Source organism: Mus caroli, chromosome 10, assembly GCF_900094665.2.
Source record: "Mus caroli chromosome 10, CAROLI_EIJ_v1.1, whole genome shotgun sequence".
Classification (NCBI taxonomy): domain Eukaryota; kingdom Metazoa; phylum Chordata; class Mammalia; order Rodentia; family Muridae; genus Mus; species Mus caroli.
Genome location: NC_034579.1, coordinates 88,554,070 through 88,581,455, shown reverse-complemented (window position 1 = coordinate 88,581,455; position 27,386 = coordinate 88,554,070). Strand labels below are relative to the sequence as shown.

The 27,386-nt window shown below is 43.1% G+C and overlaps 1 protein-coding gene across 2 annotated transcripts in view; it reads left to right on the top strand.

The window, feature by feature from the left end:
- Plxnc1 (plexin C1) overlaps nt 1-27,386 on the top strand; it is a 157,584-nt gene that overhangs the window by 57,256 nt on the left and 72,942 nt on the right. For both annotated transcript variants that reach the window (XM_021175323.1, XM_029482386.1), the window contains exons 5-9: nt 7,147-7,261; nt 18,520-18,664; nt 22,837-22,924; nt 24,820-24,922; nt 25,041-25,136. In XM_021175323.1, coding sequence (XP_021030982.1) covers nt 7,147-7,261; nt 18,520-18,664; nt 22,837-22,924; nt 24,820-24,922; nt 25,041-25,136 — 547 coding nt within the window. The remainder of the gene's footprint in view (nt 1-7,146; nt 7,262-18,519; nt 18,665-22,836; nt 22,925-24,819; nt 24,923-25,040; nt 25,137-27,386) is intronic.

The following is a 27,386-nucleotide window of genomic DNA, read 5'->3' as shown; positions in this document are numbered from 1 at the left end:
GTGGGGCCTGTTGGAGGTGGGGCCTGTTGGGAGGTGGGGCCTGTTGGAGGTGGGGCCTGTTGGAGGTGGGGCCTGTTGGAGGTGGGGCCTGTTGGGAGGTGTTTATGAATGAGGGCTCTGCCATCTCCAGACAGGCTTGAGACTGTGAGTTCTGTCTCTCAGTCTCGCCTTTTTCTTACCCTTCCATTATAGGGTAATGCATCAAAAAAATGCCCTTGCCAGGTCTGGGTCCTTCAGCCACTGACTTGTAAAATTATAAGAAAAAAAAATATTCTTCACAAATTACTCAGTTTCTGGTATCCTGTTATAATTATACAAAATGGACTTAGCCTCATAATTGGTACTCAGTAGTAAGGCTGAGATATAATCAATACCTGACAGCGTGGGCCTGACTGGGAACTGGTCATGGGTAGAAGCTTTAAGAGCTTGGGACATTGGGAGGGGGAAAAAACCCATTGCAGTGTGCTGATTCCTTTAAAAAATATTTATTTTTATTTTACAAATATGTTAGAACTTGCATGTATGTAAGTATGTGTACCATGTGCATGTCTGGTGCCCACAGAGGCCAGAAGACAGAGTTGGATGCCTAGAAACTGGAGTTATAGGCAAATGTGAGCTACCCAGGGTGTGTGCTTGAATTGAACCCCGGTCCTCTGCAAGTCCAGGAACTGCCCTTAGCTGCTCAGCTATCCCTCCAGCCAGGGTCATTCTAATGTAGGTGTACAGATCAGCAATGTGGAAAAAGCCTGGGACTTCCTAGAGATTACAGACCCGGTCGTGATCAGAATATTTGTAGAAATATGGAAGGTGAAGGCCTCTGACAGGGTCTCCAGTGGAAGTGAAGCGCAAAGATTCAGAACTGGAAATAGAGGTCATCTATGTCAGTTCCTCTTGTGTCGCTGTGCTAAAACGCTAGACCAAAAGCAACTTGAGAAAGAATATTTTAGCTTACAGTAGAGAGAAAGAGGTAGTCATGGCTGGGAATGCATGACCTGGTAGCAAGGGTGGGAAGGTGGCTGGTCACATTTCATCTGCACACGAGAAGGGGGAGGGGCTATAAACCTCAAATCATCTCCCTCATTACCTACTTCCTCCAACAAGGCTCCGCCTCCTAAAGAACCTCCCCAAACAGTGCCACCAACTGAGGGCCAAGTAATCAAATACATGGGCCTATGTGGGACATTTCTCATTCAAACCACCACACAAAGACAGTGTGGTGATTTGAATATGCTTGGCCCATAGGTAATGGTACTGTTAGGAGCTGTGGCCTTATTGGAGGAAGTGTGTCACTGCGGGTGTGGGCTTTGAAGCTCCATTGTGGTAAAGAGCTTCTTCCTAGCTGCCTGAGGATGCCGGTCTTCCTGGTTGTCTTCAGATCAAGATGCAGAACTCTCAGGTCCTTCTCGAGCACCATGTCTGCCTGCATGCTACCATGCTTCCTGCTGTGATGATCATGGACTGAACCTCTGAAACTATAAGCCAGCCCCAACTAAATGTTTTCCTTTATAAGAGTTGTCATGGTCATGGTGTCTCTTCTCATCAATAAACCCCAAACTAAGACACCTCGTTAACAGTTACAAAGGGGTTAGTAGAACTGTGCCCATGATCTAGGACTCTGTGAAATACAGATTCGGGGTTTCTGGTAGAAGAATTTCTAAGCTAAATATTGAAGAAGCTGTGTGATTACCTTTTACTGAAGACAGTAAGATGTGAAAGAATAAAATAATTTAAATACAGAGTTTGTAGTTAAAAGGGAAGCAGGGAGAAATTTTTGGGAAATTCTCACCTGGCCATATAAAGAATGTAGAGGCATTTTTAGAAGATGGAATTTGGAGCGTGACCACGGGACCACTTACTGGAGATTACTATATATAAAAGGCAACCAGGTTCTAGTCATCAAGAGTAACAGGAGAATGACCTCAAAGACACTCTTCAAAGTAGGTTGGACCCTTAGGGTAAAGCTGCCAGAGAGGTTCCTTAAAGTCCCCAGCATTCATTTGCTAGGCCACTTTGGGACTTTGCTGCTTGTGTTCTGGTTCAGTGTTCCTTGGCCATCCAAGCTATGGCTCAGGCAGGCATAGATACAGCTTGGACTGACATTCTGGAGGGTCAATGTGGTAGACCATGGTAGGGTAGCATCTACTTGGTACTAGTTTTATACCTATGCATAGTTCATGGGCTAGGAGCCTATGATAGCCTCCATCTAAAATCAAAAGGCTATCACGGGCAGCCTGGGAGTCCATACAGAACTTCCTACAGGGATAAAAGGAGCGTATGTTGAGAGTCTTTACTACAGCAATGTCTAGACGCTTATGGGAGTGGTGTATCTTCTGAGACCTCAGAATTATACTAACACTAAACCCTTCAGCTGCAGGTACAAGACCTAACTTATGACAGCTACCAAATGGACTAAGCCCATCCTAACATTAGTAGAACTGACTGAGTGCCTGTGCCAGGATGTGGTGCATGGACTTAAAGGAGATTATTTTGGAGCCTGAAGAGTTAAGGTTCTCCTCCTTGCCGGGCTGTAGACTTCCATGGAATCAGTTTCTGCACACTTAGTTTTTCTTATGGAATGAGAATGTCTGTCTGTCTCATCTTTGCATTTTGGGAGCACATACCATATTTACATTCAAAATCTCAGGGCCGGAGATGAATTTGTCTCTGGATGTATCATACATCATACATACCCATAGCCACTTTAGGTGAGAGCCCAGATTTTGAGTTAGTATGGAGCCAGCTAAGTCTTTGGGGCCTGTTGAGATAGAATGAATTTTCTGGCCTGGTTTTCACGTGAGAGGGACATGAAGTTTTAGGGTCAGATATGGCATGCTGTGGCTTGAGTATGTCCTTCTCAAAAGCGTGTTGGAAACCTACACCCTGGTCGGTCAGTTTTGAGGAGTGAGGTGGAGATTAATGGGAGATCAAGAGCACCCCACCCCCACCATGAAAGGGAGAAACTAGCAACAGTGAATTCTGTGTCTTTTCTGACATCCTCTTCTCCCAGGGAATGACACAGCCAGAGACATTTCACCAGAGTCAAGCGCCCAGTCATAACTATCCCAGTTTCTTAAGAAATAAATCTTTATTTTTTATAAATATACGAGTCTGGGTCTTCTGCCAAAGCTGCACAGATCCTTGGAAGAGGGGGAGGACATGCCCCAGCATAAGCAACGAACACATACACAAACATACAACGAACACATACACAAACATACAACGAACACACACACAAACATACAAAAAACACACACACAAACATACAAAGAACACATACACAAACATACAAAGAAAACACACACAAACATACAAAGAACACACACACAAACATACAAAGAACACCTACACAAACATACAAAGAACACCTACACAAACATACAAAGAACACATACACAAACATAGAAAGAACACACACAAACATACAACGAACACATATACAAACATACAACGAACACATACACACCCCTGACATTTTCTCCAGAACACACTCGGGCTAAGATGACTCCAGTTTCCCTCCTATTCAAAATGGCCTGGCAAAATGGAATGGAAACCAGTTAAGAGATCTAGGGATGTGGCTGACTAGAGAGCTTGCTTGTAATCCTAGCCCTTGGGAGATGGAGGCAGAAGGATGAGACGCTTGAAGCCATCTTTGCCCTCCTGCATTGTGATTTTGAGGCCACCTTGGTCTACATGAGACCCTGTGGAGGATGGAGGCAGAAACTGGAGAAGGAGAACCTGCCCATCGAGTGGTCAAGTGGCTCATCAATCGCCAAGTGGAATGATATTTTCATGTCATTCCAGGAATGGCTTGAGAATTTATCCATTTGGCCATTTCCTTGACGGGTCCACAAGAATAAAAATGATCTTTTTCAACAGAAATCATCTCAAACCCCCTGGTTTTGTTTACTAAGATGTGGAAGCGCTGAGCTCTGCTCCCCCTCCTTGAGAAATGCGAATGTGTGGGTAATGTGCTGTCGAGATTTTACAATCTGCAATATTTGAGAAGTAATAAGATACTGTTGTTGGTTGACCATCTGGTTATACATACTTGGTGTTGTGGTTTGCTTTTTTATTCTTTCATTTTTATTTTTTTAAACTGGTGAAGGGCAAAGAATGAGAGTTAGAAAAAAATTCAGATTTGGCTTTCTTATACAAACAAAGAATTCATGTTTAGATGTGCAACCCGGTTAGTTGTTGTTTCTGGGGGGAGAGTAAATGAACAGTCCAGTATATATGTTCTTTCATTTTCCTTTTCAAAAATAAATAAATAAGTAAACTAACCTTACCTCCTAATTTGGTCTTCAGCTCCAAACTTTTGGTTTATGTGAAAATCAGTCTCGTTGCCAGAAAGAGGAGTCAAACATAAATCAAAGCTCTAGAAAGAAAATTCACCAGCAGAACAGTCCTATAGAGATTTCATATTTCATCCATTCATTCAAAAATATTTATCGAAACCCTAGTATTTGCATCTCGTGCTGGCAGACGCTGAGGGATTTGCTAAAGAAACATCAAGATGTTCTCCCTCCCTTCCAGGGGCTTAGTGCTTTCTCGGGGAGAAATGGCATGGCCATGTGAAACAGTTAAGTTGTAATTCAAGACAGCATATGATTAAATACCAAAATGTGTGGTTCCGACAAGAAATGCTATAGTTCAGAGAAGGGAGTGATAACTTCGTAGCATGACTGGTTTTTCTGCCTACAAATTGGCAAATTGTAGCACTATTTGTATGAAATATTTTACACTTGCTTTTTTGGCAGCCTTAGGCCTTGACTCCCAGTCAGCATTAAGAGCCTACAAAAATATTTGTACTCCAGTCACTGTAGAATTGGCTTAATTTTTCTCCCCTTCTTTCTCCTAGACAGAGGAAGTGCCTTGGTACAAGCCAGAGGGCCCAGGAGAGACAGGGAGTTTTGACAGTCATGAACTTTTTCAGATACAAATAAGGCACCAGCCTTGTCATTCTCTGTACTCCAGAGCTGCCACACTGGCAAACTCCCTCTGACATTGAGAGAGGTCTAATTTGAACTTAATGTCTGTGACGAACGAGTGAGCCATCATGGGTCAGATAGATTTATGGCCTTGGAGAATCACTAATGAAAATCCCTTTGGTTATGAAGTTGGAGAAGAGCTAACCCAGATGTAGGAAGGGTTGGGACACATATGTGCTCCTGGGGAGCCCAGTTCCCTGGTGGGTGACAAGCTAAGGGGACTTGGGAATGGCGGCTAGAAAAACTTAACCAACTTCCTATTTCTAAATTTGTCATATCCAAATGAGCACAAAACTCAAAGAAAAGCCATGAGACCTAAACTGTTAAGAATAAGAGAGAGAGGATAGGTGGGGCTTCCAGGGGAGGGAGGGGGACACCAACCCCACCCATAAAACCTTCAACCCTGATTTCAAGATGTCTGGGGATAAAGATGGAGCAGAGACTTGGGGAAGGGCCAACCAGTGGCTGGCCCAACTTGACTCATCCCATGGGCAAAAACCAATTCCTAACACGAGAAATGATATTCTGCTAAGCTTGCAGACAGAAGCCTAGCATAACTGGCCTCTGAGAGGCTTCACCCAACACTTGATGGAAACAGATAAACAGACCCATAGCCAAACTTTAGGCAAAGACTGGGGAGTCTTGAGGAAGAGTAAGAGAGAGGTTGGGTTGAGGGAGCTGGAGGGGTCAAGCACACCACAAGAATACCTACAGAGTAAATTAACCTGGGCCCACGGGAGCTCCCCGGGACTAAGCCACCAACCAAAGAGCATGCAGGGGCTACACCTACGGCCCCTATACATATGTAGCAGATGTACAGCTTGGTCTTCATGTGGGTCTCCCGTAACACTCGGAACAAGGACTGACTGTCTCTGACCCTGTTCCCTGCCTTTGGCTCCCTTTCACCTTTCAGGGCCGTCTTGCATGGCCTCAGTGGGAGAGGATGCACCTAGTCCTACTGCAACTTGATGTGCCAGGTTGGGCTGATACCCATGGAGGCTGAAGGGAAGGGGGAGGGGTGGGAGGGTGGGACTGGGAGGAGAGGAGGGCTGTGATCAGGATGTAAAGTGAAATAAATAATGAAAAAAAAAGAGGAAGGAGAAATAAAATCTTTTGAAGTCAATGTATCGTTTGGGCCCATTCATAACTGTGCTGGCCCTCAGTGATTGCTGTCACCATTTATGTGTTGGAATCTCATGAATTAGGAGTTCTTAGTTTTATTTTAAAACTCCAGTTGTTTGCTCAGGCTCACCTTCATTTTAATCTTTGCCTGGAAGGGGTGCGGTTTCTCAAGCTACTCCATGCTTCTCATTGGACTGTCTGCATGGTGCTGTGTCACTTGACGATAGTGTGGTACTTGGTGCTCACTCCCCTCATTGGGTTGATGGCCCATCTGGGAAGTTAAAGTGACCCGGAGTGACCAGCACATCAAGGAAGCCAGTGATTGCAGTGTGAGAGCATCTATTCATCAAAGGACCTGGCTCTGGCCACAGTTTAAGATTTATTTGGGGCATCTCCTGAGCTGGCTGACCTGGGAGAGTGGCCTTGCAAAATGTTTTGCTCATATCTTTTGATATAATTTGGTATCTGTCTAAATAAATGTTCTGGAGCAGATGGTTACAGAATGTCTTATCATATTCTTGGGCAGACTCTGCCCTTGAAATATTTTCATTTAATCATCATGTTGCAAAGCTCAAAACAGTAGCTTTATTATTTCTTTTGAGCACAAAATGAAGCTCACTCAATAGGTTGGTATTCTGGGTAATGTATTGCAAGCCTAAAATGTACTCAAAATGTAAACCTTTTCTGGGCTGGTCTTAAGAGGAATTTCTCCACAGGCACTCTTTAGTTTAGAATTCATGGAAGAGTGTCCTTCCATTTGAAGTATTTGATGATGTCATCTTGGACGATAGCCTAGAAGCTGAAGTTCAACATGTTGTCAACATTTGTCCTCTGTCCCTAAACCTGATGAAACACACACACCCCTTTGGTGTTTCTTTGCTGCTTTTCATGATTTTAATATCCAATCCCTTTTCTCATTCAAAATCAATAGCCTACCATACAAAGTGTTTTGTACTACTGATCATGAGAAAGCTGTAATTAATGTATGTGTGTGACAATTTATCAGTTGGTGTCTTTTGTTTGTTTTGTTTTATAGGTGCACTTTTCAAGGGGATTGCACACATGCAGGGAGCTTTGAAAACTGGCTGGATATTTCATCTGGACCTAAAAAATGCCCGAAAATTCAGATAATTCGAAGCCTCCGAGAGAGAGTAAGAGGAAATACTTTTATTTGTCTTTATGATATTGTCTTTATGATATGGTACAGCTGCCTTCTGGGTATAAAGAAAATCTTTTCACAATGAAATAGGCTTCATGACAGGACTCCATTCATTCTGTTGGTGAATGGTAAGGGCCTGCCAGATGTTGTCTATCTGCAAAGTGCCAAGGATGCAGTAATAGCCAGGTCGTGCATGGTACAGCCCACCCCCATAGAGGCTGCCATCTTGCTAAGTAAAGATGACCTTTAGGGGTTGAAATCAAAGAGAAGATGCATTTTTTTTTATGCAGAAGACATCCAGCTTGATTTTAAAAATAGAGGAACAATAAGCTCAGACTTATAGTTGAGCAGATCCCTGCAATGTGGATCTCAGTGGGATTTTATTTTGATCAGCCAGTCTTAATACTGCTGTCTTCAGTCTTTGAACAACTGCCGGTACAGGAGTCAAGCAGGAGCATGCACCAAAGGGTGATTGGGTCCCTTGAAAAGCTCTTGACGTGGCGTGAAAGAGGGACACAGAGAGCGCATTGGAGCAGAGCCTTCCCTGATGCCCACACCCACCCTGCCTTGAGGAGAACAGAATTCCTTACATGAGGCTGTAAGGAGACATTTCCTCCCTAATCATGGCTCTTGTGTTATGAGTAATTGCACAGAGTCCTCGTCAGCAGCCAGTTGACCTGTCGGCTGCACTCACTGTGTTCTGTGTGAATGCCACATTAACAAGGAAATGGGCCACTTTCTCTTCTCGCTTTGCCATTTCAAATAGCAAGAACCACGCCACTTAAGATGATTTAACATTTAATAAAGGAAAGCCAGGGCATTTAATGAGTGATAAATAATAAAAGAACCAAGCTTTCAAGTCATGACCGATCAGAACTCATGGATTGAAAGTTACTTGCTATTGTTGCTTCCTGTCACTCTCTGAAGCAAGGGCGAGCTCCAAAACTCCAAACTCCTGCCAGCTCCGTGCCAGGGGGTCAGAATCAGGGTAAGTGAAGTTCAGCCATCCATACACAGGCGTAGTCAGTTCTTTTCTTACTGGTCTGAAGAAACAGCCGGCTTTGATGCTAAGTGCTAGGCAGAAAGCATTAAGATGTTTTGATATCCTCAGGACTCTGATACATGGTTAAGACTATGCAAGGAGTTTTTCTCATTGTCATTGAAAGAACTGTTAAGGATGATACTATACCTTAGAATAGTAAGAAAAAAATAGCTTGCTTAAGTGCTGCTTATACAGTTAGCTTACCTATCTAGGGGTGGTATAGCCAAATCACCATTTACATGTCATCTGGAACATTTCAAAAACCTGTTTCCACTCACTCAGGAGTAGTAGATCACCCGCTGTAATCCCAGTATTCAAGAGGCAAGGGCAGAATGTTCATTGTGAGTCTGAGGGACCAGCCTGGTCTCCATAATAAGTTTCAGGCCAGCTAGGACTCCATAGTGAGACCCCACATCAAACAACACAGAGCCAAAAATCTTGCCCACAACCACTCGTTCCTCCTCCCCAACCCCATGTCCCCACTGTGGCTTACCGGTAGGCCTGGCAGGCTTCCCATGCAGCCATTACATCCCTGTCCACAAATCAGAGATAAGTTCTTTTTTTTTTTTTTTTAATTCATATGCTACTATTTCACGTGTGCTTGTGCATGCCATAGCATGTCTATGGTCAGAGGATGGGTGGAGTGGGTTCTCTTCTTCCACCGTGTGGGCCCCGGGGCTCCAACTTAGGTTATCAGGCTTGTCCATAGGTATCTTTTACCTGCTGAGCCACCTCACCGGCTCAATGATTTGCTAATTTCCCTTCAGGTCTTCTTTAAAACTATCTCTGCACTTATCTTCCTCCCAACCAAGGGATTGAATCTTATGCATGCCAGAGGCAAGCACTCTCCCACTTAGCTGTACTCGTTGGCTCTAGATTGCTCCTTTTAAGACTACTGATGCGATTCGACCCCTCTTTCTCTCTTCAGCTCTCCCTACTCTCCCTCCTTTCTTCTCCCTTCCTGCTTTACTGCCATGTTACCAGACCTGGCTCCTCCTGATCACGCTGTTTCCAAGTATTTCTTACTCCATGGCCATCTGTGACGTACACGAAAGCCTCAGGTCACCGTTTCAATAATACCCGACCCTTACCTAAAGAGATGGCAGTCTGTGGTTGTCCCCAATACAATCTATTATGTAAGGTCAAAGAGTATTTGCTAGCTGTCCATCATATGCCTGCCAACATCCCAGCACCTTTGCAGGTATGGAATAAAAAATATATTACAGAACCTCGGCTCATAAGAAGCCTTATTTCATTACCCAAAAGCAGCCAGAGAATAGGATGTCTTCATCTTCACTGAGGGATTCATAATTAAAAGAATTAATTAGAGAAGCACCTGTTAGTCTGGGATGGATTTCTCTAAGGTTTTTGTTGAGCAGAAAGAAGAAGAAGAAGGCGGTGTAGTCTCCTATTGAACCGAAATTTCTTGTTGGTGCTCATCTGTCTCCGTGTGATTATGTGAGCATTGTCTTAGTCAGGGCTCTCTAAAGGAGGGAGGGAGGAAGGGAGATATGTTTGTGTAAATATATATATATATACGTACATATATATATATATATACGTATATATATATATATATATAATTTAAAAAGGGATTTACTAAAATGGTTTATAGACTGTAGTCTGAGAAGTCAAAAAATCGATGTCTCCCAACCACAAGGCCAAGGATCTAGTAGTTGCTCAGTACATGAGACTGCATATCTTTACAGTTCCAATCTGATACTGGAATCCCAGGTACATTCTAGAAAGCGTCTGTTACCCAGCCTAGGAAGAAAGCTCTGATAGCGGCAAAGAAATGCTTCAGTAACAGGATAGATGAACTTGCTAGCAAGAGTGAGACTGAACTGGCAAAAAGCAAAAGCTCCCTTCTTCAAGGTCTTTTTATGTGGGCTGCCACCAAATGTGGCCTAGGTTTACAGTGAATCTTCAGATCTCAAATCCAAGCAAGAAAATGCTCACAGCTGTGCCCAGCTGCTTGGGTTATAGTTGATTCCAGATGCAGACAGGTTGACAACCAAGATCAGCCATCACAAGCATGGAGATTAGTATGGAGGCATTGGTTACGAGCACAGCTTATGAGCGTGGCCTTCCCAGTTGAATGGCTAGCGTAATGGAGAAGGGAGGCCAGTAAAACCGGAACCCAAGTCACTGTGCAGACATGGTCCCATTGCATTACACATGCAGTTAATAAGAACACTTGTACTCAACACATACAGAGTGTTAGTGTTAAGTGAAAATCATTTACCAATAAGAATATGATGGATTAGGAACAGAAAACTTCTTTTTTTTTTTCCCACAAAACAACCTGGTTTCTAAAGGAGAGGTGGCAAAGAGACTCTTCCACAAATCAGAATGGAAAGAAATTCTACCAGCACTGATTGTGTCAACAGTATCTCTTGGCCAGTCATACAAGAAGCAAGTAATTGGGGACTGGAGAGAAGGTTCAGAGGTTAAGAGCACTGGCTGCTCTTCCAGAGGTTCTGAGTTCAAATCCTAGCATCCACATGGTGGCTCACAACCATCTGTAATGGGATCCAATGTCCTCTTCTGGTGTGTCTAAAGATAGCTACAGTGTGCTCATAGACATAAAAAAAAATTACAAAAAGCAAGTAATATAAATAATTGAAATGAAATACAGAAAAATGTCACTGTTTGCTAACCCTAAACTGATGCATATATTCTAAATATATTCATTTGAAAAACCATTGTAGGATTCCAAGATGTAAGTTGGTTGAGAGAGCACACACTCCCTAGCATCCCCAAAATTTAAAAATATCAAAAACTGCACTAAATAAATAAATAAATATAAATACAGATGTTCACTCAATTCTCAGCAATCATACAGTGTGTCAGGTAAACAACTATCAACTGGAAAAATAATTTGGAAAAATAATTCATTTATAAAAGCAATGGAAGTATTCAGGTACAAACTTCAGAAACAACGTGTATTTCCTGTATTTAAAAGTGACTTTTAAGCTGAAAAGTGGTGGCACATTCCTTTAATCCCAGCACTTGGGAAACAGAGGCAGGCAGATCTCTTGAGTTCAAGGCCAGCCTGGCCTACAGCCTGGTCTACAGAGTGAGTTCCAGGACAGCCAAAGCTTCACAGAGACCTTGTCTTGGAAAACAAAAACCAAGCAAACAAAAAGCCCAATTACTTTTACTAAAAGACACTTTTTGGAGACAGCTACCAAAAACAGAATGTTTTTTGGCTTTGCAACAGTTTGTCTCAGCCTTTTTTCCCCCTTCATAATAAGAAGGTAGCAAAACAGAGAGTGGTCTGTTGAGCCTATTTATAGTTTGTCATTGTATAACCTTCTCAATTAGAAACATAAGTATAAATAGATATGTAGAAGATATCTCTTTGGAAAGTAGGAAAAACATCTATGTATATCCATAAACATCCCATGTTTCTTAGGAGAAGTTACTTCCATGACTTACTTTTATAGATTTTGAAATGAGTAGGAATTACTTTATATTAATACTGTATTTATTTGGAATAATATGAGCTGATTTGAATATCTAGTGTATATATATATATATATACATATATATATACACATATACATGTATACATATATATATGCACGACCACTGTTATTTAATTATAAACAAATGCATTATTACACAAATACATTGTATGTTTGTATAGTATGTATATACTAGTCAATGGATGACAACATTAGTTCTTAATTTGTTCTGACTTTAAAATAGTAAGATGAATGATAGAATACAACTCAAAGATGAATATAAGAATTTTAAAGATCAGATGTTATAAAATAAGGAGAACTAGAATTTTATAAAAAGCAATAACTTACAAACTATGGAGACATTCACTTCATAATTCATGTTAAATTTAAAAGTACATAATTCAGGGTTGATGAAAGGGCTCTGCTGTTATGAACACTGCTGGCTCTTCCAAAGCTCAACTCCTATGTTGAGTGGTTCACAACCACCTGTAATTCCAGATCTGACGGTCGCTTCCTGCTTCCATGGGCAACTACACACACACACACACACACAAACACACACACATACACGGCATACACTCACACTCTCTCTTAAACACATACAAGAAAATAAAACAATAAAATATTTAAAAATATATAAAGTGAATCTAGGATAATTGAGTAACTTACATAAAGAGTCACAGAGAATGGAATCATATGTCACATAGTGTGAAGGTATGATAATTTTTCTTAGCTCTGAAGTATGTAATGACAAAAGAAAAATATTTATACAATCAGTGTACTTTAAAAACAGTTTTGGGCTAGAGTAGTCTAGGCAGTAGAGGGGTTGCCTAGCTTATGGCTTTAACCCCCAAACACTGGCAAAAGTAACTATACAAGAGGGAAAATGAATTAATAACGCATATACGTCTGCAAGGTATTTGCCATAGCTAAAATCTCTCAAGACAAGAAAACTAGGGAAAAAGAAAAAGAGAAAGATTAATACACGAAAAAGCAAGTGATCAAAGGCATACGTCCTCAAAGAGCAGGTTTGGGAAAGTAGCTATAAATATGGAAATAGGTTCAACCTTGCTAGTTATGGAATAAATACAAATTAAAGAGATAATAAGTTATGCCAACACCCAGTGTTGCTGATGCCAATTAGCACAACCCTTTTGGAAAGCAATTTGGCAGTATGTCTCAAAAGTAATAAATATATTCAGTTTGTTTAAATCGCTAATTCCAGGCATAGAATCCAAGGGAGCAACTTGAAAGAAGAAAGCCCTACACATAAGCCTCTATGGCGACGGCATTTATAGCATTAGAAACCGGTTTGGCAATAAAGAGAAAAGTTAAGTAAAATGAGGTCCTTGCATGTCCACATGATGGAATGTTCTGCAGCAGTGAGTTCCTTGGCCCCGTGTTTATTGCAGTCTAATTGATTTTCCAACCATCCCTGCATCCCATCTGACCCCAGAGTCCTACCCTTTCCTCTTTGTTCAGCTGTGCTCAACAAAGAGCCATGAATCTGGTAAGAGTTCTCATATTGGGTTGGGGAAGCTCTCTTAGTTACTTTTCTGTTGCTGCAATAAAACACCAGGACGAAGGCAGCTTAGAGAAAGGAGAGTTAGCCAGGGCTTGTGGTTCCAGAGGGACGTGAGCCAGACCATGGTGGTGGGGTGGAGGCAAGGGGGCAAATGGCAAGAGGGGATGGAAAGCAGGAAGCCACCTTGAACTGTAAGCATGATAGAGAGAGAGAGAAAAAAATAGTGCCAAGATTTTAATCTCAAAGACACACACACACACACACACTCAGTAATGAACTTCCTCCAACAAAGTTGTACCACTGAGTGCCACCAACTGGGGACCAAGTGTTCAAAAATCTGAGCGCCTTCAAATCACTATGGAAGCCAGAGCTTGAGCTTTTTACTGTATTCATCAGGATCTCAGAGTCTCCCTCCCCCTCCCTCCCCCTCTCTCGCCAATGCGCGTGTGTGTGTGCGCACGCGTGCGCGCGCGCACACACACACACACACACACACACACACACCTTTGCTTCCTGACTCTGAGCCCCTCCTACTGTACCTGAAACAGTATGCTGGCTTTTATTTCCTCCCTGGCTGCTCCTTCACCTTTCCCTTGATCCTGGTCTTGCCAAGGTCACTGTTGACCTCTACCCTAAAGTCCTTGTCCTACTGGGATGATTGGCAGTGTTCCTTTATAATTAATTAATTAATTAATTAATTAATCTTTGCTTACTTATATGTGTATATGCTTGTATGTGGCTATGCACACCTATATAGGGCAGCAGGTTTCCTCTTCTGTCTCTCTCCACTGACTCCTTTGAGAGGGGTCTTTCCCTAAACTTGGGGCTCACATTTTTTTTAGCTTAGTCTGGAAGGCAGCAAGCTCTAATGGTCCTTGTGGGTCCACTTGGCTTAGAGCTGAGGTTCTAGGCATTTGCAGAGATACCCAGCCTTTTGTGTGTCCTGGGGTCCAAACTCTGGTCCCTATGCTTGTGGAGTGAGCACTCTTGACCACTGAGCACCTCAAAGTCCTGACCAGGAGCATCCATGAAACCCCCTCTTCCATTGCCTGCGCATAACACACCCTGTCTTAGTTACTCTTCTATTGTTGTGACAGAAAAGCATGGCTGAGGCAGCTTGTAAATAAAGCCTTTAATTGGGCTTACAGTTACAGGGATTTAGGTTTACTCCGTGAGGATGGTAAAGGCTTGACAGTTCAGACAGTTCAGACAGCTTAGCGTTTGTATGTTGATCCACAAGTAGACAGAATGGGACACTCGGAATGCCAAAAGTCTTTGAATCCTCAAAGCCCACCCCCAGTGATATACCTCCTCTAGTAAGGCCATACCTTCTAATCCCTCCTAAAAAGTTTCATCAATTGGGGACCAAGTATTCAAATATATGAGCCTGTGGGTGCCATTCTCACTCAAACCAACACTTAACCTCTCCACTTCTCCTTATGTCACATCACATCTTGTTGACTCTAGGAAAAAAATATGTATCTATATATAATGTATCACATATATTATCATATATACAGTATATCATATATATAATAAATGATATAATGTACACATATATACATATATATGGGATATATATATACACATATACATACACACACATATGTGTATATATATATATGCTTATATATATTCCAGTTTGGACTCATTCTTTTTACTCTTTGTCCATACAATCTTATCCACTTATCCACTTCCATGGCTTTACATATCTTCCGTACATTCAGATTTCTTTTGTGTCTAGCCAGTATCCATCCTATGACCTTCAGGCCTATCTTGATATATCCTTTTGATGCCATACAAGTATCTTGAACTTGAGAGATACCTTACTCCCTTAGCAAGTCCCATATCAGCATATACTACTTCTGATGCTTTCATCCATCAGTCTTCTCACCAGAATCCTCACATTCACATCCCTCCCTCCAATCCTATCCATCCAACCTCCAGATGGTTCCCCTAATTGGTCTGATTCTTTCTATTTCACTCTGCCACTATAGACCGGGCTTCTGTCATCTCTTGATGATGTCTTAATGCCATGTGACCCTCCAGGTTGACTCTACTGGGATGTCTGTCTGTTCTTCTGTAAACTCTCAAAGGATAAGGACTGTAGGTGTTTAGCTAGCTGGTTACTTGGTGCCTTGAGCAGCATTTGACCATGTTAGGAGCTTGTTATTTATTTATAGAATAAATAAGCAGAATGGTTTCAGTTATGTAAAATTTATGTGTGAGAACTGGAAGGAAGTGGGGAATAATTAAACAGCTGACGAAAATGGGATTTAGAAAAACCACTGATGAAGGAATTCAGAGTAAGAGACACACATATAAGAAATATGTAGTTATGCACCAGCGTGTGTGATGGAGAGAGTATCATGGGATAAAGAAGACAATATGATCGAGAGTGCAGACCCCTGAGAAGATAAACTAGCAAGAACAGTTTGGAGTTCATTCCCATACTCCTGTGAACTTGTGGAGGTACATGCCTGTTAACCCAGCTCCTCAGAAGGCTGAGGCAGGAGGATCACAAATAGAAGCCAGCTGGGATGCTTATGCAGACCGGTTGTAAAGTGCTTGCCTAGCGTGTACCAGGCCTTGGGTCCAGTCCACAGTGTCACAGATAGGTAAAAAAATGTCTCATACAGATGCTTAGATTTCAGGCCAGGTGAACTCAGGCTGAAAGAACCTGCTTCCCACAGCATTATTCCATGGACTGAAAACACATTTTTTTTTTAATATTCTAAGATTGGGGTATAGATTCAGCAAGCTGTTAGGGGTCCAGGAGAGACAGCAGGGAAGGCATAGGTGGCCATATAGGAGATCTGAGCAGAGGTCAGGAGGATGAGAATGGAGGACCCCCCCCCCAGGTGTTCCAGGCCGCTGGTCTCCATCACAGGTGAAAGGGCTACCTGGTCCCCCACTCAGCTTCCCACTCTTAACCCATCTGCCGCCTGCAGTCAGTTGATCTGTTAGCATTTAACCCTTTACTTCCTTTCTCATCGAGAGAGCTGCCTTGATTCTTTAGATATTTCTTGTGGAGAAATCTGCTTTAGGAGTTTGGGACTTCAAGTCTTCCTTTTTGGTCCTCCTACATATGCACTGCATGCCTCTGCACATGCACAGACACTCAGAAAACCCGCTTCCTGTAAATCTCCTCGGGGATTTGACCACATGGTAAACCATAGCTAATTTTAAAAGCAGATTGAGCTATTATCTGGTAGCATTCATAGGAAGGGATAAAGAGGTGGCAAGGGTACCTTAACACCCAAAAGATCAAGGAACAGCCTCTTAAATAAACCATGGATTAGAGTCATGCAAATGAAAATACAATCCTGTGTTTGCATGGGAATGCTTAATAATGTAGAGACATATGGTTCACCAAAATGACAGAATACTTTTGCTGTTTCAGTAAGATACATCATCACCTCAACCTTTCTTGTATAATTGTGAATCTCAAAAAGATGAACCATGTCTAGGAATCCCTATGAAAATAAAGATAAATAAGGAGGCATTTGCCTTATTAGATATTTAAAGTAGTAAACACATAGTGACCATGGGATAGAAGTAGATTCCAAATATATTACATGTATTATATAATACATTGCAAACAGGACACCGTGGTGGTTTGAATGGGAATGGCCCTCATAGACTCCTGTGTTTGAACGCTTGGCCATAGGGAGTATGGCCTTGTTAGAGGAAGTGTGTCACTGTGGAGACAGGCTTTGAGGTAATATGTATGCTCAAGCTATGCCCAGTGGGGCAGACAGTCTCCTGCTGCTGCCTGTGCATCAAGAAGTAGAACTCTCAGCTCCTTCTCCAGCACCATGTCTGCCTGCATGCTGGCATGCTTCTTGCTATGACAGTAATGGACTAAACCTCTGAACCTGTAAGTCAGCTCCCAGTTAAATGTTTTTCTTTATAAGAATTACCATGGTCATGGTGTCTCTTTACAAAACCAAAAAAAAAAAAAAAAAACAAGCAAAAAAAAACCCCTAACTAAGACAGATATCTTGAGGGATGGGATGGGGAGATGGCTCAAAAGTTAAGAGTGCTCGTTGCTCTTCCAAGGGATCCTGGTTTGGTTCCCAGAACACACTTGGCAGCTCATAACCATTTGTAGCTCCAGTTAGGGTTAGGGTTAGGCTTAGGGTTAGGGTCTAACCCTGATACAGGCACATATAGATACATATACATATATGCAAGAAATACATTTATACAAATAAAATACACAAATTAAAATGTTTTCTGAAGTAAAAGTGATATCTTGCTTCAGTGGGGAAAGGAGAGGGTTTTTTGTTGTTTAGGAAATGGTGATGATATAGCTAATTAGCCATCTGGATAAAAATAAAATTGGACTTTTATCCCACACTATAGATACACAAATAAATTCCAGATGGGTTAAAAATGTTAAGTTTAAAAAACAAAACAGTAAGGAGGATGGAACTATTTAATTCTTGTCTGTAAGCTAGAGTTTAGGACGCATTTAATAGTCAAAACAAGAACACTGTTATCTGCTTACATAAAGAGATGCTGTATCAGGCTAAGAGATTATACAAACAAAAGTCAAAACAAACGGTAGATTATGAGAGAGTGTGTCAGAAATATGACAGATAAGGATTAATATCTACGTGGTGCAGAGAGCTCTTCAAAATTGATAAGAAAAACACATAGCAGAAATGTGGTCATAAACTTGGAATATGCAACTCACAAAAGAACAAATCAAACACCCAGTAAAACCCATCTCTGTTTTAACACCAGCTCCCTTAAGAAACTCTCCTTCCCATGGCAGGTTGTCTTGCTCTGAGTTTCTATTTCCTGTGAAGAGACACCATGACCATGACAACTCTTATAAGGAAAACAGTTCATTGGGGCTGGCTTACAGTTTCAGAGGTTTAGTCCGTTATCCTTATGGTAACGAGCAGGAAGAGACAGTGAACCACATTTGACCTGGCTTGAGCTTCTAAGACTTCAAAGCCAACCTCTTAGTAAATCGCCTCCTCTGACAAGGCCACACCTCCTCGGACAAGGCCACACCTCCTCTGACAAGGCCACACCTCCTCTGACAAGGTCACACCTCCTAATCGTGCCACACCCTATGAGCCTATGGGGTCATTTTCATTCAAAGTGCCACACTGGTCTACAGGTGATTTCCCATAAAGCTTTAGGAGGGATACCGACAATACAAATCAACCGTGTGATATGTCTTCCCCCCTGCACAGACCACAGTGACCATTGTGGGAAGCATCTCCGCAAGACACTCGGAGTGCGTGGTGAAGAACGCAGACACCGGCAAGCTGCTCTGCCAGGGGAGAAGCCAGCTGAACTGGACCTGTGCCTGCAACATCCCCAGCAGACCCAGCTACAGTATGTGGATTCCTCTGGGCAATCATTATACAGTCAAGTACAAGAGCCTCTCCTGAGTTCAGTTACTGGGGGTTGGGGTAGTTCCCTTCCTGTCTCCTTACCTCTGGTTCTCACCCAAGTCTTCACTACATACTGCCCCCATCTCCTGAGTCGACTCCAGCCCCTCACTTTCCGATGTGACTGGGGAAAGATAGGGAAGGGGACATTGGCTAAGAGAGCTTGGGACACAAGAAACCTTTGGGCTTGCTTTTCAGGTGGATGAGAGGATTCAGAGCTCAGAAAAGCAGTGGTACCTTAGGTGAGATAAGAAAACATTCTAAGTTCAGTGCATTCATTCATTCATTCATTCATTCATACAGGAAGTATGAATATCTGGGTACAAAGTATTATGCTAGGTTCCAGGAATACGAAGGTGCAAACAGATTAAGCTAACCCTTGCTTCAGAATCCTTATAACCTATTATGGTTACACTAAGAGTATAAATGTTGCTGTGCAATGTAGTGTATAAATGTAGGGTTATAATGTAGTATTACTGGATACCTATAACCATAAAGGCACCTTTGTCTTAGGATTTTATTGCTGTGAAGAGACACCATGACCATGACAACTCTTAGAAGAAAAAAACTGAGATGGGGCTGGGTTAATTTTCAGAGGTTCAGTCCGTTATTGTCACGGCAGGAAGCATGGCAGCATGCAGGCAGACATGGTGCTGGAGAAGCTGAGAGTTCTACATCTGGATCCACAGGCAGCAGGAAGAGACAGTGAGCCACTCTAGGCCAGGCTAGAGTTTATGAGACTTCCCAGCCCACCCCAGGGAGACACTTTCTCCAACAAAGCCACACCTACTCCAACAAGGCTACAGCTCTCAATAGTGCCATCCCTATGAGCCTATGGGATCATTTTCATTCAAACTACAACACCTGGGGTGGATCTCTTTTTGGGTGACATCAGTCCTACAAGAAGGAGGGATGAGCAGAGATAAGCCAGAGAAAAGGGAGAAAGGAATGCAACCAGAGACCAGCTTGTGTACTAGACAGAAGAAGAGAAAGGGGCTTAAACTGGGGAACTAAAAAAAGGCTATGAGTTGAGCAAGTGGGATAGGGGCAGGGAGGACCAGATAGCAGGGGAGCTAGGGGACAATAGAATACCATGTGAAACGTGGGCTCCATCCTGGGAGGTCTCAGCTACAAGTAGCACAGTCAGATTCATTAGCAGGAAGACACAATTGTGGATGATCTATCCCTGGAGAAGATAAGCCTCATGGGGCAGGAACCTTGAAAAGTTTGTTGCTGTGCATAGCATTGTGTTTAGCCCAGTGTGTCAGTGAATTTTTAGGGAGTGGATGGACAGGTGGATGGTAATGAATGGAGAGGAAAGTAAAGAACTGAAATTCTTGGTTCCTAAAGAGTGGCTAATAGAAAAGCCATCGAAGTGGTCCAGACAAGAGAGACTGAGAGCTGGTACTCGAGGTGAAAGGATGCAAAGTGGACATCTAGGGATGCCCAGGAGGCTCAAAAGAGGATTCATGAGTCTGCTAAGATGGAAAAGACTTGGGGGAGTTAAGGTGATGGTGGGCGCCTCCTAGAATGTTATCACACTGGAGCTGTTTGAGTTGCTTGTGAGCAGCAAAGTTACTATTGGATGATGTATAGATGGAAATTTATTGCTTATAGTTCTGAAGGCAAGGGATCCTAGATGAGGGCATCAGACAATTCAGTGTATGGTGAAGGTTCTCTCTCTCTCTCTCTCTCTCTCTCTCTCTCTCTGCTTCAGAGATGATGCCCAATCCTCCCTTATAAGGACACCAATCCCGTCCATGAGGAGGAAGTCCTCATGATTTAACTACTTCCCAAAGGCTCCACCTCATGATATTATCAAATCAAGCATTGAGTTCCCAAATAAAAATGTTGAGGGTATACCAAACAGCGAGCCTAGAGTGCTCAGTTGAGTCTTCTTCCCTCAAGAGGGAACTGGATGCACAAAGCCAGAGTCACAAGCTAAAAATGTCCCTTGAAATCACTGGGTCTAGATACTTTAAAACTGCACCAGTTTTCTACCTTGTCACCACTGTACTGTCTTTCAAATGCACTTCTGGTGAAATTGGGTCATTAAAGATGCAGATCTTGCTCACGTATAAAATATCCCTCTAAGTATCCAAGACTGACTTAGAAAGCTTGGCTGAATGCAACAAGCTCAAGTATCTACTCTTTGTGCTCAGCTGTCTAAAGCAATGGATGAAACTTAATTTGTGGGCTCTCTATCTGTCTCTCTCTGCCTCTCTGTCTCCGTCTCTCTGTCTCTGTCTCTCTCTCTGTGTATGTAGCAAATCCTCCTGCTTTAGCCTCCTCAGTGTCAGAATATATAGTGTGTGCATGTACACACACACACACATATATATGTATGTGTATATATATATACATATATACATATACATACATATATATATTTCTAGACATGATCCATCATGTCTACATTCCTGGCCTATTTTGGCTGGTCTTACCTCTCCTGTCAAGTATTGCTTTCCATATACTTTGAAACAGTGGAGAAAGGTCACCTCTCCCATACACCTTCCTAGTCTCTCTGCCACACCTTTGGTTTTCCAGAAGCACCTCTGTCTTGTACCTAAATTCTACATGGAGCTCAACCTCCTCACATGGTATCCCCTTGACTTCTGTTTCTTCTTCACCTTGACTATTTTACCTCTTCTAGAACTGTAAGTGCTTCCAGAGGAGAGGCTGTGAATATTCATTTCCCTGGGAAATTTCCAACGTGCTGTGCACGGTTGGTGCTCAGTAAAGTCTGACTTCTTGGGCACCCTCCCTGGGCCCTTGTCAGTTCTATGGGAATGTATTTTCGCTGGGAGTCCCTCAGTGCTAAATGGCCATGTGTGCATTTCACTAACATGCATCAAGTGTCTGTTCAGATGCTCCTGCCGAGAGGTCGTGTCAGCCCTCCAGACCTCCTTGTCTTTAAAACAAAAGATTATCATTTCACATAAGCCCACTTCGCGTGAGCAGAATGCTGGGTGGAATTCCAGACACACAGAGAATCAGAGGAGTGCCTTGTTCTGGAAGAGAGGCATCTCCACGCGAGGATCCTTAGAGTTTGTGAACAGCACACTAATACAACGCCAGGAAGGAACATAGGGACGATGTCTACAAAGTCAGGCCAACTTCTCACAATGTTAAGACTCCCATTTAACAAGCCTCATGAATTCCTACAAGTAAGAAGATATTATTTCCTCTGTATTAGTGCTGGTCCTTGCTTAGACATAATAGGACCACAGTGGTGTTGCTGTGGACCATGGTACCCAAAGGATGGTCTGTGTGCTCATTATGTTGGGAGGGGCATTACAATATTCAGGTTCTGAGACCAGCCTCAGGTCTGCACAGTCATGGTGGCTTAGAATACAGCTCTGGTATTGATATTTCCCTAAAGCCTTTCTGATTCTGACCAACAGCTGGGTTTGATTTCCTGCTGCCTCAGATCCAGCACTGGGGTTTAAGGAGTTACCAAAAGCAGCATTTCTCTACTGCTGACTTAGCATAGGTTTTAACACACACACCCCCACCCCCCCGCCATTTTATTCTATTGGAGTTTTCCAACCAACAGATAAGGTTTTCAGAAGCAAACCAAAAAACCTTCACTTGACAGTAGGTGACTCCAAGGAGATCATTGGGCCTCACCCCAGGGTACTGGCATTCAGGGTTTCTTAGGTAAATATTTACTGAGTGTAGATGGCTCTGAAGGTGCAGGGTTTTTTTTTTTTTTCCGGTGTTGGCATTCATATTCCAGGCACTTCTTGCTCGGTGACTTGTTTTATTCTCATGCCTTGGCCAATTACAAGCTGAGGTAGTGATCCCAGCGAGAGCATGGGATGTAAATGGGCTGTAAAATGGCTTTTCCTGGTGATTATCTGTGGGAGTCTTGGAGCTAGCATCAGGCTCAGTCTGTTTGGAGGCTTATGCTGTGCACTGTGGCTGCCTGACATGAATGGCCCATGGGGAAGGAGCCACACACTGATTGAAATGTTGGTGAACAGCTGGCACACCCGTGCCCTCTGTGTAGAAAAGGCAAGAATATTTCTTTCTTCCTTTTGCATCTCCAGCTATGCTTGACTATGGCGGGGACCCACGATGAATGCCTTTTCCCTCCCCTTTCTTTTCCTCCAGATGTCTTAGTTGTCAATGCGACCTTCTCCTTTCCGTCTTGGAACTTATCAGAAAGATTCAACTTCACCAACTGTGCATCATTAAAAGAGTAAGATTGGCTTTGACTTTTAAATGTTCTCATTGCTTTTAAATTTATTTGTTTTGCTCCTCGATTTCCTAAAGAACTCCTTTGCGGACTAGAACTTTCCAAAGTGCCTTTTGGAGCATGGCCTAACGGGAGCTAGGAGAGCCACGGCGGTAATAAACCGTGCTCGGTCGTTCAAGCCCTAACAAGAAAACTGGAGCAGCCGCAGAGAGCATGCGCCAAGGTGTCCCTATCAACAGGGAAAGGTATTTTCCCCAGACCTGGAGGATCCCTGAAGTAAGGATCAGTAAGGAATACCACTAAACTCTCCCATAATGCAAATGGCTCTGGGAGTTTGGACAGAGCAGTAAGCCCTGCGAATGAGGACAAGTTGAAGTCTCCTTCACCAAAAAGGCATATCCATTTTGCTTTCTCTCTGTGGTGCTAGGGAATTTAGATTTGTGGGCCTTGAGCATACTAAGCAAGTCTCCCACTTAGCGACCCTAACCCCGTGTCTTCCATTTATTTACTATTGGCCCCAATTCAGCTATGGACCCTTTGAATTTGGACTACAGCTCCCTCTTGGCTCCTAAAGTAGAGAAAAGGCAGAGGAAATAGTCTCTTCAGAGGCCCATCCTCTGCAGCTGGGACAGAGGACACTTGTGGGCTGTATTACCAGAGGTGTGTTATCCATTCTGGGATGTGATTGGACATCAGCATATGGGAACAGCTTCCAGCCCGGCCCGGAAGTCACTATAGGAAAAAGTGAAGTCAGATGGTGTTAGGTTATCTTTACCAAAGAGGTGCATTGCAAGGCCACACAGAGAGTCACTGATGTCTAAGAAGCAGAACGAAGTTAGGGAAGAAAAATAGAACTCTTGATATTGGAAGCCTCCAACCCAGGTAAAAGGAAGAGAAAATGAAGTAGAAATTAGGGGTGCAAGGACAGTTTAAAGATGTCTTGCTCTAGAGCCCAGGTAGAAGGAAATGACTACCCCAGGGTCCCAATGCTAGGTATATACCAGACCTCAGAGCCAGATCCACAAGCCTGGAGAGCTCCTTTTCAGGGAGCTCCTTGGGCAAGAGGCTTCCTCCCTGAAATGTAATCTGTTTTCTGCCCTCAGGGAACTTCTTTCTGTCTGTTAGGATTTCCAGAGCATATATGAATTCCAGGCCAAGTGTACTTCCTCTGTCCGGTTTCCTCATCACCTCCTGCTAAGTTTTCTTGAGGCATCCCTTGGACAGCTCTCCAGACCAGCCCCGATCTTTCTTCTATTAATAATGTCTCTCCCTGATCTCCAATCATTCCTTATGCATGGAGGGCATTCTCAGGCCCTCCACAGTCACCCACGCACAAATGCCTCCTTTGATTAGCAGGTCCAACTCTCCCTTTGGCTGTAAAGCAAACAATGGTGCCCCATCCTCTCTGCCGGCCACGAAAGACTTTGTGTCTCACACCGTGTTGTGGGCAGCACAGCTGCTCCAGGGAGTGAGGGCTTTGCTGATCCGCTGAGTGGCAGCCGGGAGAGAAAGATCTCGCTTTATGGAGGCTTACCTGAGGGTAGACAAATAGCAACCAGGTTCAGAATCGGATTCAGTGGGTTCCTGTTATCAACAGACCAGCGGGTGACCCCAGCTTCAGGTCTCCATGGCAACACCTCTGTAAGTGTGATGACAATCCATCAACTCACAGGGCTTCCCAGAGAAACACATAAAGCCTTGCTTGCTTCTCCAACCTCAAAGGAACATCCTTCCTCCCTTTGTCCCCCTAGCTAGTCAAAGACTTTATTATTAATAGTAGTACCATTCCTGTATGTTCTCAACCTGTAGCGCCACCGAGGGAAGTTTCTAGAATATGAATAATTCCCTCAAAGTACAGAAATTAAGTTGTTTTTTTTTTTTTTTTTCCGTGTCACCAGATGCCCAGCATGTATCGGAACCGGCTGTGCTTGGTGTAAACGGGACAAGAAATGCATCCACCCCTTCACCCCCTGCGAACCATCAGATTATGAGAGGAATCAGGTAAAGTGGCATTTCGAAATATGACAGGGATCTATCAGAAGCAAGTGCCTGTGTGCGCCCAGCCCCGCCCCTTTCTGTGTGTCACACTCCCATGCTGAAGGGATGTTCTCCAATGCAGGAGCTCTGTCAAGTTGCTGTGGAGAAGTCGCCCAGGGACTCAGGAGGAGGAAGAGTCAAGGAGAGCAAGAGAAACAGAACTGACGGGGCTGTGCAGGTCAGGCTCAACTTTGGTGTTGATAATGGAAAGACAAAAATCCCCTTTTGATGGCAATAACAACTCAGTACCTTGGGTTTCTGTGGTAAAATTCCCCATCTTATAACCTCAGTCCCTCCTCCCCCACACACACTTTTTTTTTTCAGTTCATTTTTAAACCAAGTTTCACATAATTGGCTCAATACATCAAAGGCTTTCACATTCACATAAGAGAAATTAAAACTTTGTAATTGTGAAAAATGATGCTGTTCCAGTAGAAGTGGAATGGTAAAGGTGACTTTGTGGCTCACTGGGGAAAGTATACCGTACAGCTGAGCTGACCTCGGTTCCAACCAGATACTCTGACTTCACTAATGACCGGCACTGTGTGTGTGGGTAGGGGTCTCTGCAAAAGAAGCAAACTGGCCTTGCTTATTTTTTTATTTGATTTATGGAGTTGATTGACCCCATCATTAATAATGTCAAGATAGAACAGCTGAAGAATATGTGCCTCCGTCTCAAAAGTGGTGGAGGTTTTTTTTTCCCATGAAAATTTCCTGGAAAATTCTCTTGCTTTGTCTTCACAGTTATAGTTAATTACCACAGCCTAGATATCAGTCATATACAAAAAGATGGTCTGAGACCATGTGAATATTTCTGCACAGGACGCATGTAACTCTGTTTAGTCTCTGTTTAGTTCCGTACTGGCCCCCTCCAGTTGCCAGAAGTTCATTAAGTGTTTACATGTGGTAACACACACACACACACACACAGTGGACAGGTTCCCTCCCTCATTCTCTTTCGACTCTGTCAAATTAAGATCAGCACTGGAAGAAATTCCGAGGGCCCAGCTTTCTACTCTGTGACCAGGCTGGGGCTCTGATTTAGCCATTTGCAGCCACTTAAGGTCAAGTGTCAACACCAATAAGGAGCACATTTTTAATCATTACTGAAAAGTTGATAGTAACTTTAGGTGAATTAAGTAACAGGCTGAGGGCCTGTGAACCCAAATGGATTATAAAGTTAATTAAAGCATTAGTGAACCTTGGTGTGCCAATATCTCCGGCCTTTGAGTCTCTGAGACTTAATTAAGTGGTGGGCTGCTCCTCTGGTCTCCATGGTTTGTAAAAGATGAAGATGCAGCGACAGGAGCTTGGATGGAGAAGTGAGAAGCTTTTGTCTTTTAATTAAGCTTGGTGGTGGTGGCTTTCAGTTTTGGTAAACTGCAGGGACCACGAGATTTACCATCTTCACTATTGTTAGTGTGCACTTCCGTAATGTAAGTATTCCTTCACGCTGCGTGTACAGCCAGTCACTGCAATACTTTACATCGAGCCAGACTGAAACTCAATACTCATTTAGTAACTCCTCCCCCGCCCCGGCCCCGCCCTCATCCCACCCCGGCCCCGCCCTCACCCTGCCCCCCAGACTCTTGTAAACCCCTATTCTATTCTAACCCCTATTCTATCTTCTGTCTCTAAGATATATATATATATATATATATATATATATATATATATATATATACACCTCGTGTGAGGGGTTTGCCTCTTGTGACAGGCTTACTTTATCATTGTGACCTCCAGGCTCACTGTGTTGCGGCACGGATTAGACTTTCTTTCCTTTTGAAGGCTGAATAATATTCCAGCATATGTATAGAACACATTTTATTTATACATTCCCCCAACCACAGGCTCTCAGTTTGCTTTCACCATTTAGGCATTAGGACAAGCCCAGTTAGAAACACTGGCATACAACTGACTCTTAGAGCCACCCTGTTTAGTTCTTTTGATCAACACCACAGAGTTAAGACTCCTGGATCACACTGTAATTCTTTTTATTAAGTGCCACCATCCCGTCTTGCATGGTACTCTGTCTAGCCAAGGATTCTATTAACAGGGCTCAAGGGTTTCTGTCTCTCGAGTTCTCACGAACATTTTCCTGTTTTGTTTGGTTTGGTTTGGTCACTACTGTACTCACAGATGTGAGCAGCAGCCTCACTGACTTTGGTTGTCTGCTCCGTGCACTTTCTGACTCCTTTTCATTTGCTTGTTCACTAGCTGAAGTCTTCTGCTAAACTCCTTTCCCATTGACTTGACTGGTTAACTTGTTTTCTTCCTTTGGGCACAAGAAGTATCTTCTAGGGATTAGCCAGATACAACATTTGAAAGTATTTCTCTCCCATTCTGTATGTTATCTTTCAACTCTGTTGAATGTGTGTGTGTGTGAGTGTGAGAGAGAGAGAGAGAGAGAGAGAGAGAGAGAGAGAGA